A 15159-nucleotide genomic window follows, 5' to 3' on the forward strand; every position below is an offset into this window, starting at 1 on the left:
TTTTTGTACCACAAAATTCTATTTAGTACCGTAATACCAAAGATAAATGCAACTATACAAAATTTAGCAATGACCAACCTTTTTTCAGGTTAGCTACTGATCACAATTTTTTTTTGTTTTATGATATTAGCATAATATAGTGTATTAATTTCTTTTTTTTTAACTCTTATATGATTCAACTAGATCCATGATTTTGAGGGAGTAAATTCATAGCCATACTTCACATTCTTTCCTAAATTAATTGAATCATTCTGTTTATCGAATCAGGGTTAAGATGCTAAACTGAATATCTGGAGATAGCTTTTATGTGGTATGTAATATGCTCTATGCCTTTCCCATTAACTGAAATTGGCACTTGCAGGGGATTTTGAGCAACTTTCATACAGCCTGATAATGGATGTGCCTACAACTTACCATTATGGTAATGAAATTGGTATTTATATGATGGTATGGCTGATGTATGAACTCACTATTTAGTATTTACAGCCTAGTGTTACGGTATGGCTGATGTATTCAAGGTGGAGGTTCCTGCATGAGTTAATATATCTGAACTAATGTAAGAAGTGGCTGTAGTTTTTTTGCAACACTCTTCTGAGAATACAAGGCTTATCCTAGATTATACAACAAGCCTTATTTCTGGACTTTTTATGGAAGCTAAGCCCTTCTGAATAAGCAGTACAAGGTTGAGTTGCTGCATGAATTGATATATCTGAACTCTGAAGTGAGGTAAGAAACGGACTAGAGCCTATCTACAGTATGAAGGGGACAAATACAGAACAGAGCAGCAGAACATGTGCGCCTACTCTACTATTATCCCGTTTCCTTTGACTGAGAAGAATGTTCCAGTTACGTCGACGGTTCGAATTCAGCAATGTTCTTGGCTTCTTGCTTAAGAATCTTCCAATTATGTTAGTGGATACGATCATATCCAGCATTGTTCTCTTGTTCAGGTTTCGCACATTGACTGGGAGAATATTTCAGATAATAGCATTTCTGAGCTAGTATTTGAGAATATTTCAGTAAACAATCTTGCATGCTCTGGCAAACAGATCTTCAAGAAGCACAATATTATTTATCACTGTTCACAATTATGTGTGCAGCCAGTAGAAATTAGCAGTGTATACAGTCGTACTGTTCTTAAGTTATGTAGCGAAGAAAAAGGTCAAAATGAGTGCCTTTTCAGTTATGAGCAACAAAATAATATCAGAAACCAGCCTTCCTAGCAGCAAATTTACATGCCGCTGGAAGTCTTGGAGACCTGCTTCAGAGCCCGCATGATCTCGTCGGCTTTCAGATCACCAGCCGTGTAAGATACCAAGGGGCTCTCGGACGGAACCACGTCTGTCCTGTGGTAGCTTCCGGAACTCCTCAGCAGTGCTTCTGAGCCCTTCTCGGTGACTCCCCGGAGGATCACCGTCTTGTGTAACCCAGATAGCATCTCCTCTTGGTCGGTGTCGCCGTGTTCTCCAGTGATCAGATACATGTTCCCCACAGACAGACCCCAGCGAACGAACAGATACCTGAAACGGAATTTTGGGTAACAGGTTGACGGTTTGATGTCTGAAATACTACAATAGCTTTGAGTTACATGGTGCATATTCTTACCTGAGTGCCTGTGATCTTGATGCTAGGAGAGGGATAACCTGAAGTCTTGTCGAGTTCCTGCAATACATGATGTGGCATCGGAGACCACGCATCCTCAGCCTTTCCCTCATCTCATCGATCGTTTTCACCTAACCAGTCAAATAAAAATCAGACTCGTACATCAATAGATTATAAAAAAAAACGCGACCGGGGGTGAACGGACCCCACCGTTTTTCATTAAGAGGAAGCAACACGGCTTCTCCCGGCCGCGGAAAAACCCCCGAACCCTGGCCCATGCCCGAGAGGGCCAAGCCTTTCGGCGAGCACAGCGAGGGGATTTTTTTTACCCACGAGGCAGAAATTCGTCCCACATGGGATTCGAACTCGCGACCTCGTGGGGGCGACGCTACTGAGCCGGGCTAACCAGTTGGGCCGCCCGACCGTTCGCTACATCAATAGATTATAAGTAGGCAGATCTAAAGAAACACTTCTAAATTAAATAATTGGCCAACCTTTTTGGTATCTTTGATGAGGAACGAGACGCAATGCTCATTGCTGGATGCCACATCCTGCTCAACCACGTCGCCCGAACCATCCTGAGCAACCATGAGCTTCGCTATGGTCTGCCTCGCGCCGTCATGGGACCAACGGTGGCTAATGTGCAGCAGGTAGTCTTGGTCTGGGCGCAGCTTTCCTTCGGCGTCGATACAGTGGGATGTGCCAGGATAGTACACCTCGCTGCCGCTGCCGCAGATGAGCGCGTCGAAGTCGGTCGCTTGGATCTTGCCGAGCTGGAGAAGCTGAAGCGTCTCGGACAACGGCATCGCAGTCGACAAAGCAAACCCTGAAATCTTGGACATCTGGGAGTCCGACCGGACCGCTCTGAAGACCTCCTGGATCACCTGCAGCATCTTCTTGCTAGCGCGGCCGTCGTCTTGGTAGCAGTCCACGGCGATGACGAACAGGCGACGGCGACGGCGCAGGACTGGGTACTTGTTCACGACGCTGCCGGCAGCCTCGGCTGCGTTCTTGCCACCTTCTGAGACCGAGGACAGGGATGGCGGAAGCGCCGATGACTGCTTGATCTTGTTCATGATCTTCTGCACCTGATCCTGCGGGTCCGATGATAGTGGCTCATTAATGCACAGGGAGTTCTTCTCACCGTCGATGGACAGACGAAGCGAAAGGTCCTGGGCGTCCATGGAGTCCTCCAGGAGCTCCTCCTCATCAGCGCCAGCGTCGGCCGGTGTGTCCTTCAGCCACCGCGGGTTCCTCAACCGGCACCCAGCAATCCTTGTGAGGTACGTGCGGCAGTGCTCCGGCCACGAGTAGAGGTGGATGTTGCGCAGCCCATTCCTCCGGCACTCCTGCCACAGGTTCTTGTCTGCTACAAGCTTCAGCAGTGCGTCGGCGATGGCGTTCTGGTCGTGCGGGTCAACGAGCAGCCCGTTGTTCAATGCCTGCCAGTGCCATGCATGCAGAAAATTAAGCATTGTTTTCACAAGTGAATAGTGGTGGGTTTCACGGGGTTAATGTGCAAAACATGGATTCTCACAGTCGTAATATCGACAGGACCGCCATTCTTGGTGGCAACTATCGGGAGTCCGTGTGCCGCAGCCTGAAAGCCACACATCTCCCGAAGTCAATTTTGATTTCCTCCACCGAAGGCAATAGGAAAAGTCTTTTGAGGTTAGAATATTGAATCTGACCTCGATCAAGGTGAGACCAAATGGCTCAACGAGAGCAGGGTTGATGAAGACGCCCTGCAGGGAACAAAGCCACAATATACCGTTGAGAAGTGTGTTGCCAAAGTTGAATGAAGGATTGTGGTATGCAGTAAACCTTCATTTTGGCAGCAAGGCGGTAGATCTCTGGAACGTCAGCCTGGTTGTGATGCTTAGGAAATGCCACGCTTCCGTACAGATCATACTTGTCAATCAGCTTCAGAACTGTGGTGAGGACACTTGCGTTGCCAGCAGACATTTCGTCGATGTCATCTCTGTTCCCCATGATCAGAGTCTGAAAACACAGCAAAATTCATTTACCATGCCAATACAATGATTCATGCAACTACTGAAAAATGTTAGGTTTCATATAGTTCCTACATTGTGATCATGAGCACTTGATATTTGAAAATTCTAAATTACAAACTTTATTTGCTCAGCTTGTACTGCTAATTTTTCTTCTAGCAAACGTAGACAGAGACACTTGTAGTACTGGCTGAATTTACTTATGAAAAATCTGCTTCAGATTGACAGTTGCTTACAAGATTTGCAAGTTCCCTGAGTGGGCGGCACTCTCCAAACGCTTTCACGAGGGTGGTGATGTTCTTCTTTGGGTCAGGCCTTGACAGCGCCAGGATCATCGGCTTGTGAGGATTGGTTAGGAACCGCATCACCTGCCACAAGCAGTTGTAATCCAGTAATTTTAAGATTTATGCTTCCTATGAATGTAGTTTTTGTTGGTCTGCAGAGGGATTAAGAATCAAGCACCAACCTCAGCCCAAATTGGGGGCATTGACTTCGGTGAAGCGCCCTCCAAACTAATGATATCATCTTTGCCGTCACCATCTCCATCAATGTCTTCTGGAAAAACGTTGCTGAAATCCATTCCAGGAGGGATCACCTGCCAAGAAAGTTTTCCAATCACCACAATATAGATGACACAGGCAATTCTTTGTTAACCACATAAGTCGCCACAAGTACCCTATTTGCCAGATGATGAGCAGTGCCTACTACTTGCTACAACTGAGTTTTGAATGCTTACCACCATCCTAGGCATGAAACGGCCATGGCAACTAACACCGCGCCTTGCCCGTGCCCTCAACACTTTCTCAAGCTTGACATCGAATCCATCGTACAATCCCCATTGCTCATCAATCTCTTGCCTTGTGCTCGTGATGACAAGCTCTGACGCATCCAAGGCAAGCTCCTCACCCTCAATACGCCTCATGATCTTGTAGGTTGAATCAATATCCTCCTTGGACATGCGCCCTTGCTTCAGCAGTTGCTCCAGCTTGTTCCTCCCAAGGGAATGACCAGTGAGCACCATCGGTACATTCAACGCCCCGGAAAGAAGAGCAGCAACATCTCCAGCGTCGGCATAGTGGCCATGGATCACATAAGGCAGGACTGGTCTCCCATTGCCAACCTGCTCTCCCAGAGCCTTGGACATGTTCAGGATATGCCCAAGAGCTCCATCAACAAACTCTTGGAGGTAAGGCCACAATGCTTCCTTCTTGAGGTATTTATCCCTTGGCCCGCACGGTATGCGCACAATGTACGCCCCGCCACTCTCACCCATCCCCTCTCCATCAATGGAACTGGTAGTTAACATCTCAGTTGGCTCCCCATAACTCCAGTCCACGTCAGGAGAGGACACTTGACGAGTGAAGAGGTCCACCCTGTACACACCAGGCATCATTGACAGCGCTCTTGCGAGTTCAACAACGTATTTCACCTGCGATGTTGGAAGATCAGTTACACTCAGACACGAAACTAAAAGAAAAAAAACTTGGTTCAACAGAAGGTTCCTACTGAGTAAAAGAACAATGATGTTTACCTGGCCACCTGTATCTGAATCCCGACCTAGTTCCATGTTTTCACCACGGACAAGACCATGCACACTGCAAAAGAAGAATGCAATAATTTTTCAAACTCCATGGATTAGAGATGCATTATTTATCCTAAAAATATTACCAATATTTAAAGTATTAAGCTCTGTACTAGGATGCAACTACAGCTAGATAAATTACTTAACAGGGCAGCAATATGCAAGTTCAAGTGGTGTTAAGACCTGATGAGCACAATATAAAGCTTCTTCTCCTTATTGTCATCAGACCATACGGTGAGGTCAGAGAAGTTCCTCTGGAACTTCTTCTTGGCCATTTCCACCGGCACTAGCTCGCCGAGGGTGTCCGCGGCTTCCGACAGATCCTCGGCCAGGTCCTCCGTTGCCTCACGGCGCACCTGCTCCTGCTCCTTCCTCCTTGCTGACATTCTCTGGAGTCCCTCCAGTTCTAGCTGCTCATAGCAAAATTCAGAAGTATCAGCAAACTTAATGTTGGTACAAACAAACAGAACTGTTTGGCCCACTTACGGCCTGCCTCATCTGTGAATTTGGCACACAAAGCTTTTTGGGTGTTCGGGGAAAAAAAGAAGCAGAACTCTCTGTGCTCACAGCCAACACCTTGAGTTCGACTTCGACAAAAGGAAAAGGGAAAGCAAGCTTAAACCGTGAGCAGCATGTGTCCGCCTTGATGCATGCTACATGCTGTAGAGGGATACCTTTCTACGCACAACAGTGAGATAGCGGAGATCCAAACTAAAGTTTCTTTTTAGATATATGGCATCAGTTAAGTACGCAGTTCTGAATTTATGGAAGCACAGCGCGCCATACATGTCTGATCTAAACTTCAATCAAACACAAGTTTATATAAAGAGTATCAGAATTGTTCTCAAACGTTTAATTTGTGCACGCAGGATTCAATTTAATAAGCATCCCCCGCCAAGAAGAACACTAAAAATTGACGGAACGGCCACCAACAGACGGGAAAGAAATCACAAGGGAACGACGGTCACGAGGAAAGAGAAAGGAACAGAGATTAGAAAGAGCAATAACACAATTCAGAGATGAATGAAATTTTATATACAGAACAAATGTTCAGAAAAAAATTGATAATAAAGGAAACACAGAGAAGAGATGGGAACTGGGACCTGCTTCTTCTTGCGCGCGAGGTGCCAGATCCGCCAGCACATGTTCTCGAGCCTGGTGCTGCGCTCGCGCGCGTTGCGGGTGGCGACGACCTTGATCCATGTCCGGTGGAGGTCGCTCTCGTCGACGCCCTTGACGACCTCCTCGACGAAGTAGTGCGTGGGGTTGAAGTTCATGTGCGGGCCGCGGGGGCTCGCCCCCGCCACCGGCGACTTGGGATCCCCGCCGCCACCCCCACCCCCTCCTCCGCCTCCGCCCGGCGCGGTGCGGCTGTCGAGGATCGCCTCCAGGTACCCATTGATCCACTCGTTCCCCGCCATCCCCGACCGCTCTCGATCGGATCACTGCACGAGCACTAACCGGAAGCCCTTTTGCGCCTCGCGTGAGCCCTTGTTCCCCTGGCCGTTTCTCGGTTCCCTTGTTCGGCGGGGCAGGGAGAAAGCGCCCGGGAGAGAGGTGGAGTGTTAACCGGAAGCGATCGAGGGAGAGAGAGAATAGGGGGAAGGGGAAGAAGGGGAAAAGGCGCGCACTTCCCGCGCATGCGGTTGCCGCGGTTGTAGGGGGGGCCGCTCGCGGAGGAGGAGAGGGAGGAGCGGCGCGGGGGATGAGAGGGGCGCGCCGCGGCCGACACGTGGGCGGGCGCGGGGGATGAGAGGGGCGCGCCGCGGCTGACACGTGGGCGGGCGGGCCCGCCGGGTCAGCCAGCCGCCGCGCCGCGGGCTGGGCCCCCCGCATGCTAACAACTGTTAAATGGATGAGTGCATGGGATTTCAAGACAATCGTTTATTTCAAGAGTGGTTGCAGCTTGATTTGCTGTATTTTGTATGAGTTTCTCACCATCAAAATATCCCAGGGATTACTTTGCATTGTATGCAGAAGCTTGCTTTGCAAATTTCGGAGACAGAGTAAAGTGTTGGATGACACTCAATGAGCCTCTCCAAACTGCATTTAATGGTTATGGGATTGGAGTTTTTGCACCCGGAGGATGCGAGGGTGAAACTGCTAGATGCTACTTGGCCGCCCATCACCAAATCTTGGCTCATGCTGCTGCTGTTGATGTTTATAGAAGAAAATTCAAGGTTCGTTTTACATTATTAGGATGTGGATCCTGGTCCTGGCCAGTATTCTTGAAAGAGCTGGTCACTAATTGTCAGTTAATATGGGTTCTTTTTTTTTTACTCCCCTTCCCTTTCATGCTTAAACACTAATTTCCTTGTAAGAACGGAATTGGAAGTGTGGGACAGAGTACAATTCATCTTATTTCCACCAGTATTGTAAATAGTGGTACTTGGTACTCTGGTCTTCATTCCATCAGTTTGCTGTCAGCATGTTTTGTTTGTCTGATGGTTTTACGTGCTACAAAAATAGGCAGCACAAGGTGGTGAAGTAGGGCTGGTCGTTGATTGTGAATGGGCAGAACCGTTTTCAGAGAAAGCGGAGGATTGACTTTCAATTTGGATGGTATGTTGCTGTTCAAATTCCTAATGCCAGTACAATTCAACTTGGGCAATATCTTTCCAATGTTGTTTACCTTTCTCACTGTGCTTGAATTTTTAACCTGTGCGAGGCATAAATCTTTTTTACGGAACATACAAATTTATGTAGTATAACGCGCATACTGGGTTCTGTGTTTATAGGATGATGTATGATGTCCACTGACAAGTTTTCCTTTCCTTAAAGGTTCCTGGACCCAATATATTTTGGTGATTTCCCAGAAAGCATGCGTGAGTGGCTGGGCAGTGATCTTCCAACATTCTCAGAGAAAGAGAAAGAATTCATTAGGAATAAAATTGAGTTTATTGGACTAAACCATTATACTTCGAGACTCATTGCCCATCGTCAGAATCCAGAAGATATTTATTTCTATCAAGTACAACAAGTGGAGATAATAGGTACTATACTTCAGCTACGAAGAAAAATTGTAGTATGCTGACACCAGAGGTGTTCAAGAATGCTAATTATTCAATTGTTGTCTAGAATCAAATAATTTTATGAAATTTACATCCCTCAGCTTCCTTTCTTGGGTCTGAAAAAGAATTGAGAGGGAGGAAAAGCAAAGGATGTAATGTGAATGACTCCAGAAATATAGGTCAAAATGTGGGTATTTTAGTAGCATACCCAAATCATCTTTTGGGAGGGAGGGGAGCGAGGGACAATCCTAGCCATGGGTGTTCACTTTATAGGAGTTAGGCAATTGGCCTATTGCAAGAAGCCAAGAACATTGTACAACTTCAACCAAAAAAGGGCTGAAGGAGGAGGTTGGGGATGGAGATTACAATCCTGGAAGTTAGGAGATTACAGCAATAGAATCTAATCTTATCTCTAGATATCTGTACAAAGAGAGATATTGCTAATTGGGTCAAGTGTGTGAACTACTATGTTTGCAGTTTACCTGAGTCATCTTTGATCAAATTTAGACTTATTCATAATCATGCCTGCAAATTGGTATTATCATTATTCTGACATGTATTCTTTTGGCAGAAAAATGGAATAGTGGTGAAAAGATTGGTGAAAGGGTCTGAACTGAACTTATTTCTACTTATGTGTAAATTATATGGGTCTCTCCTAACGTATCATCTCAACATTTGTGCAGGCTGCATCTGAATGGCTTTTCATAGTTCCTTGGGGCCTTCATAAATTACTTAATTATATAGCGAAGAAATATGATAATCCAGCAATTTATATTACTGAGAATGGTAAGGATCCCATACTTCCCAAATGAAAATAAAACAACGTGGGACATCTGATACTGGTGGCATGGTACAGAATAAATTATGACAGGAAATTCTACAAATATGCCACGACTCAAATCTCAAATTGCTGAAGTCAATACCATTACATTTTTTTGTCTTTCCTTCACATGAATCGAGGTTGAAGATAGAAATCTTTTATGCCCCTATTTTATTCTTATGATTTCATTTTCCTGTAGATAGGATACTCTTTTACAATCATAGCATATGAATGACTCAATTAGTATTTTACCGGAGGCTGAAGTGCTAAAAGAAACTTAAATTGCGAATACCTGTTGCACCACTTAACGTATTGCTGAATGTGCAAGTGCAAGTGCAAGATGCATTTTATAGGTTGTATGCACTGTCTTTTTCCCCTCTCAAATACAAAGTAGCTCTGTGTATCATTGTGTTAAAGGGTAAACGAAAATGTAAAAAATGGTCCCCACACATAGCCCTGAAAGGCTGTGAAAGAGAAGAAAATAAAAGGACAGAAGAAAATAAAAGGATAGAAGAAAATAAAAGGACAGGAGTATAGTGTTTTTCTTTCTTTTTTTTTGGTAAGGAGTCTTGGTTAACATGCTCAGCACTGGTAGCAAGAGTATGCATTGTCTTATTTGTTCATATTTGGAAATAGATTTCCAACTTCGATCCTACTTGCATTCTAACTGAACTGTGAGCCCTGCAAAAATCTGGACAGTTCCAAATATCTGGTTTTGACAGCCATGTGTCCAAAGTATATTATATGGAAATTGATAGGAATAAACTAGGGCGTGAGTTCAGAATTTCAGAAATATAACAACTGAAATGTACTATTGTGATATTTCTTATCGCATTACAAATGATGAGTTTTGCTTGCACAAGTGATAACCTTTTCTTCTACTGAATAACTGATAATCTGAATGGCCTTACCTTGATTCTTTCCTGTAGGCATGGATGAGGAAGATGATCAGTCCGCAACACTAGAGCAGGTTTTAAATGACACGACGAGAGTCAGTTACTTCAAAGGATACCTGGCTTCAGTTGCACAAGCAATCAAGTAAGCTGTTTTTGCAGTCCACCACACTACTATGAGCGTTCAGCCAACAAAATGACTGATGCAACCAATTGTTTGGTGCAGGGATGGAGTTGATGTCCGAGGATACTTCGCGTGGTCATTCTTGGACAACTTTGAGTGGGCTATGGGCTACACCAAGAGGTTTGGCAGTGTTTATGTGGACTACAAGAATGGGCTCTCCAGGCACCCCAAAGCATCAGCCCTGTGGTTCTCGCGCTTCCTGAAGGGTGAGGCTGCCGAAAACAAAGCTGATACAAACTGAGCAAACAGCCCGTGGCAAGTAAAGGAACATTACACATAGTCTGTACATGTTCTGTTGTTGTACCTTACAGTGACTTCCACTGTATGTATCCGTCATAATAATCACAGATGCGCTGCGTAGCCTGTCATTGGTCGAACACTAGTACAAATGTAGTCTGGAAGGTTCAGAACTTCACACCGATGAAGTTTCAAATTCGTGCGGGGCAGCACGCTGTTGCAGATAACTCACGCTTGTTGTGCTGTAATTGTAGTATCATTGATCTGCAAGGTTGCGTTGCCAGTTCCAAAATCTATCTGTATTTCAGTAGGGAACTTTTAGCAGTGTAGGCTCAAGACCCTTGTTGGCGCTCCTTAAGTACCCATTTTACTATATAATTAGGAGTTGTTTTGGTAAATTTTTCGGGATGATTCATGTACTAACCCGCCACTTGGCACCCGAACTTGACCGTTTTCGATTTTGTCCTGGATTTTGGAGCATGTTGCATTTTGACAGGAAATTTGACATTTTCAGATATGTTTTGACACATAGTTACAACTGGGCTAAGATGAGGAATAAGAGGAAGAGGCCACACGCGAAAGATGGGACCGAAAGGGGCCAGAAAGGGCCCAGGCCGGCCGGCCTGGAGCTCTTGGGCCGGCCGGCCTAGCCCATTTCGGAGCCCAACCGGTCTCAGTTTTCTTCAGCACGAAGTATGCGTCAACCCTAATCTATGTTTTACCAAAACCACCGACCATATCTGCCTATAAATACCCCGAAGCCGCCGTCAAAGAGGAGGATCGCAGAGGGGCAGCAGAAAAGATCGAGATGATACAGAGAAGAGCATCCAGAGATACATTCGAATTAGACACAAGAGAAAGGCAACACCGGAGGCCTCATCGTTCCTCGGCGCCGCTGCAAGTTGGAGGACAGCAAGGGATACATCTCTTGCCGGAGATTTCGTCACCATGATCGACTACGCTTCGCTTAGCTTCATGGGGTAAAGTCCTCGTTTGTTCATGGGGTTGTAAGGAGATCTTGAGTTGTAATTGCCAAATCCTTTATGAGATTGATCTATCATGATTCTTGTTGATGATGCTTTGATGCCTAATAGTTCGCAACTTGGCTTTGGGTTTGCTTTGCTCTTGCATGGTTTACTTAGATTACATCAACTATCGTGTTCTTGTTGATTCGTTACCGATTATCCTCGTGTAGTGACAGTATGCGGGAGGGAAAGATTTTGATCTTGGAACACACCTTTGGTAGATTAGATCCGTTCTTCGTTGCTTGGCGATTACATCTCTAGTGATCCTAGACCCTATGGACAAATGCTCTTCATATCTTGTGCACACACCTACCATTGCTCACTAGTCTAGATTAGATTAGATTGGTTAGATTAGATCTATTTCACATTCATACACTCAATATAGATCTTTTACCAACATCATTAGTGCTTAGTTAAGCATAGTAATACACTTGTTCCGTGAATTGATAAACCTTGGAGGAATACTCTAAGGGAAAAGCTACACGATCCGTGCGCTTGCGGTATGTAAATTGGCGCTTTAAGAAGCGTCAACATCCCTTTATCTTTTGCTGGTGGTGGTAGGGAGGAGATGTCCTCCCGTTTGGTATGTCATCTGTGCTGAAGGACAAAGTGGCATGCGATCATTGCCCCCTCCCCTTGAAACTCGTACAGAAACAAGGGCTGGTGAGGGGGGGGGGGGGCGATGGTCGCTTACGTATGTGGACGCGCTGCGTCACCCGGGCGAGATCCACCCATGCCGCCGGTGGCGCGCCGAACGCATGTCCCGGCGGCAGTGACACGCGCATCCCGCGGCATAGGTGGCGTCCAGGGAGGCGGGGACAAACCGCTCGCCGTCGGCGCAGGCCCTCTTGCGCCGGCGCGTCGCTGTCCCTCATCTCCGTCGGGGCGGCACTCGCTGTGCGGCGCTGTCGCCGGAATATTCACAGCATATCCAGCCTGGTATGGTAGATTTCCTTCGACAGGGATTTCCGGGCTGTGCCTATCGACAGCATACTACGTATGTACTCCGTATAATGTACCTGCGTATATTGTTACTGTGTGTACGCCCCGACCGCTACGAGAACATGTTTGCTTGTACATTGTGGCAGAACCGCCTAAATTATCCCGGCTCAAGTGCGTAAACCATCACCATAAAGGCAACATTAGCTTAAACGCACTTCAAACGGAACAATTTTTGGTCTGTCGGGTAACGTCCCGATACAACTACCGATTCTTGGATCGAACAAGCATACTCCGCACGAAGGCGAGTTCAGAGATATTACAACCACAATTTTACAACTCAGGCATAATAATGATTACAAACCAGTTAAACACATTATTACAAAGCCAACTTAAATAACAGTTATACAAGCTATGATTATAAGTTCAGAGTCTAAACAGCGGAAGATGAAACACGATGACTACAACACGTCGCAAAAGTATACCAAGCTAGCCCAAGCATGGTATCACTCGTCATAGTCATTGCCGGCCGAAGACGTATCCCACTCTACGGACCAGCCATGAGGCAACGAGCAAGGATAGGTCAAGCTAGCGATCTGATCCTCAAAACTCATACCTGAAAAAGGGTTTCAACAGCAAGGCTGAGTATTCTAATACTCAGCAAGATTTAACCGACAACGGGTATAAGTAGCCCACCTTAGCTAGACTATGCAAGGCTTTGTAAGGCTCTGGTTTTTCCTTTGCTGAAAAACAATAAAGAGTAGGTCCTTACTTTCAAGTTTTAGCTTCAAGATTCTAGTTGATTAACCATTCTATGTAAGCATCTACTATCCAATCATGGTGGAACTCCTAAGCAAACATCAAGATTAATAAGAATATTGTTGCTCTTACTCTGTGTGGCAGATCAATTAAGCAGTCTCATTTCATCGTGAGAGGCGGACGATTCTGAATCGAAATTCAACCTTGCAAGGACAACCTAACACACACGTCTGGAACACTGTCGGGTCATTCCCAAACAACCGTTGACCTTTCTTTCCGGCTTGTGGATAGGGTCACTCTCCCCGACTACAGGGCTCCAAGGCCGAACCTTGTCCCTTGAAGTCGTAGTGTTGCGCAACATAAAATAAAACCTATCCCTACTGAGAGAGTGAAAGGTATATCCACTCCCCGGTCCAATCGGCTACTAGGCTTGCCGCGTACCATATTTACGGCATGTGGCTAGTACTTTCAAAAACTTAACCGGCACTACCACACACCGCGACCTTAGTAAGTTCATCAACACAGACGGGGTATCACATAAGGTCATGATATCGAACACAACCCCGTCCGTCTTCCTTATATTGATAACAGAAAGTAAACAATCAATTCCTATAAAGCTCGCGAGTGACAGGCAATCACTCGACTTTTACCGGTCCTATAAGCTTAGCAATTATTCGAACTCAAGTCTAGTGTTCAGTACATAGGTTCCTAGGATCATGCATCTAGGGTTTCAATTCAACTCCTATGAACTGTAAATGCACAAGTAAAATAATACAGTAAATGATATTAATTTGAAGTATAGGTTATGTCCGGGGCTTGCCTTCTCGGTAGTTGCTAACTATTTCAGCTCTAGGCTCTTCCGAACTTTGGTCCGGGGCTTCAGTTAGTTCCGCAGTGTTTACTTGAGCTTCGAGATCACCTCCGTCAGATTCCGGGATTAGCTCGTACGTCCCGTCCGATAAGGCAGTCGTGTCTATATGCAATGCAAGAACAACATTATAAACAAACATGGGCAATCGTTTATAGAGTAGTTAAATAACAAATTTAACTACACAAGGCATCATGATCAACAGCACAAAAGAAGTTAACTAACTTCATAAAATGAGTGGTGGTGATTTCCTATACGATTAAATCATGGTTTGTAAATAAAACAACAACTCAGAGTACAAATAGTAATAAAATCTACCAAAATTACACTAAACAGAACATGAACAAAGTAATCTACCCTACAAAAATCATATCAAGACATGTAACCATTTAATCACAATAAATCATTTATGCAGGCAACACCTAGTACAAGCTTGAATTATACATATCAAAATAGATCAAAACAGAAGCTCAAAATTTAACAGTATATCTACACAGGGATAATCTATCTACTGTGAATTTTTCATGATTTTATCTACACCGAAATAAATCTGACAAAATAAATAAAACAGACAACAGATTAGCAAGATTTATTTTTAGCCCCTGATCTAGCCATGAACTAAGGCTCAAACTTCCTGGACAAGCTAATATACTCCAGAAGAACACTCAGAAATATTTTCACGATTTATTAAGAACATAAACTATTTACCATGATTAAAGTCTACTAAACAAAGATTAAATCAAATAAATAGCTACACAAGAGAACTGATCATGAAAATTTTATAGCAAAGCTAGTGTAACAAGAGTAAACTACCACAAAAATTTCATAGCTATACCAGCTTTCAAGCATCAGATAAGAAAAAGAGTAAATAACTAGTATTTATAAACCTAGTAACACAAATCAAAATCTACAGCAAAAACTTGCAACTAAAGCCTAACATATTCTGGTTCTACTGCATAGAGCTCTTCAAGAGGATTCCAAAACAGCAATATTTTCCATTTTACAATTTTTCTACGAATTGATCTAGAATTTCAAAGATCACAGCAAACTATTACAAACAAGTCCTTAGAGCACTATTCCTCTGAGTCTAGAGCTTCGCAGACAGCCCCCTGGGCTTTTCCAAATTCTAACACGCGGTCCTTGGCCTTGGTCAGAGAGAGGAGGCGAGGTTTGACCGGCCTTTACCGGCGACGGCGAGCGCCGGCGGCGAGGGGAACAAGGCGTGGG

The 15159-nt window shown here is 44.9% G+C and overlaps 1 protein-coding gene and 1 pseudogene across 1 annotated transcript; one reads left to right on the forward strand and one right to left on the reverse strand.

Annotated features, from left to right (window-relative positions):
* Nucleotides 1-1048: 1048 nt before the first annotated feature.
* LOC120709064 (sucrose-phosphate synthase) lies at nt 1049-6799 on the reverse strand. The gene is made up of 12 exons (XM_039994580.1): nt 6300-6799; nt 5380-5606; nt 5146-5209; nt 4351-5043; nt 4081-4209; nt 3851-3982; nt 3427-3603; nt 3294-3347; nt 3140-3202; nt 2097-3044; nt 1606-1733; nt 1049-1520 (listed from the first exon to the last, which is right to left on the reverse strand). Exons 1-12 carry the CDS (start codon nt 6615-6617, stop codon nt 1232-1234), a joined length of 3222 nt encoding a protein of 1073 aa, XP_039850514.1. The 5' UTR covers nt 6618-6799; the 3' UTR covers nt 1049-1231.
* A 269-nt stretch (nt 6800-7068) lies between these two features.
* On the forward strand, nt 7069-10565 carry LOC120709065 (annotated as a pseudogene).
* The last annotated feature ends 4594 nt before the right edge of the window (nt 10566-15159 follow it).

This window comes from Panicum virgatum, chromosome 5K (assembly GCF_016808335.1).
Source record: "Panicum virgatum strain AP13 chromosome 5K, P.virgatum_v5, whole genome shotgun sequence".
NCBI lineage: Eukaryota > Viridiplantae > Streptophyta > Magnoliopsida > Poales > Poaceae > Panicum > Panicum virgatum.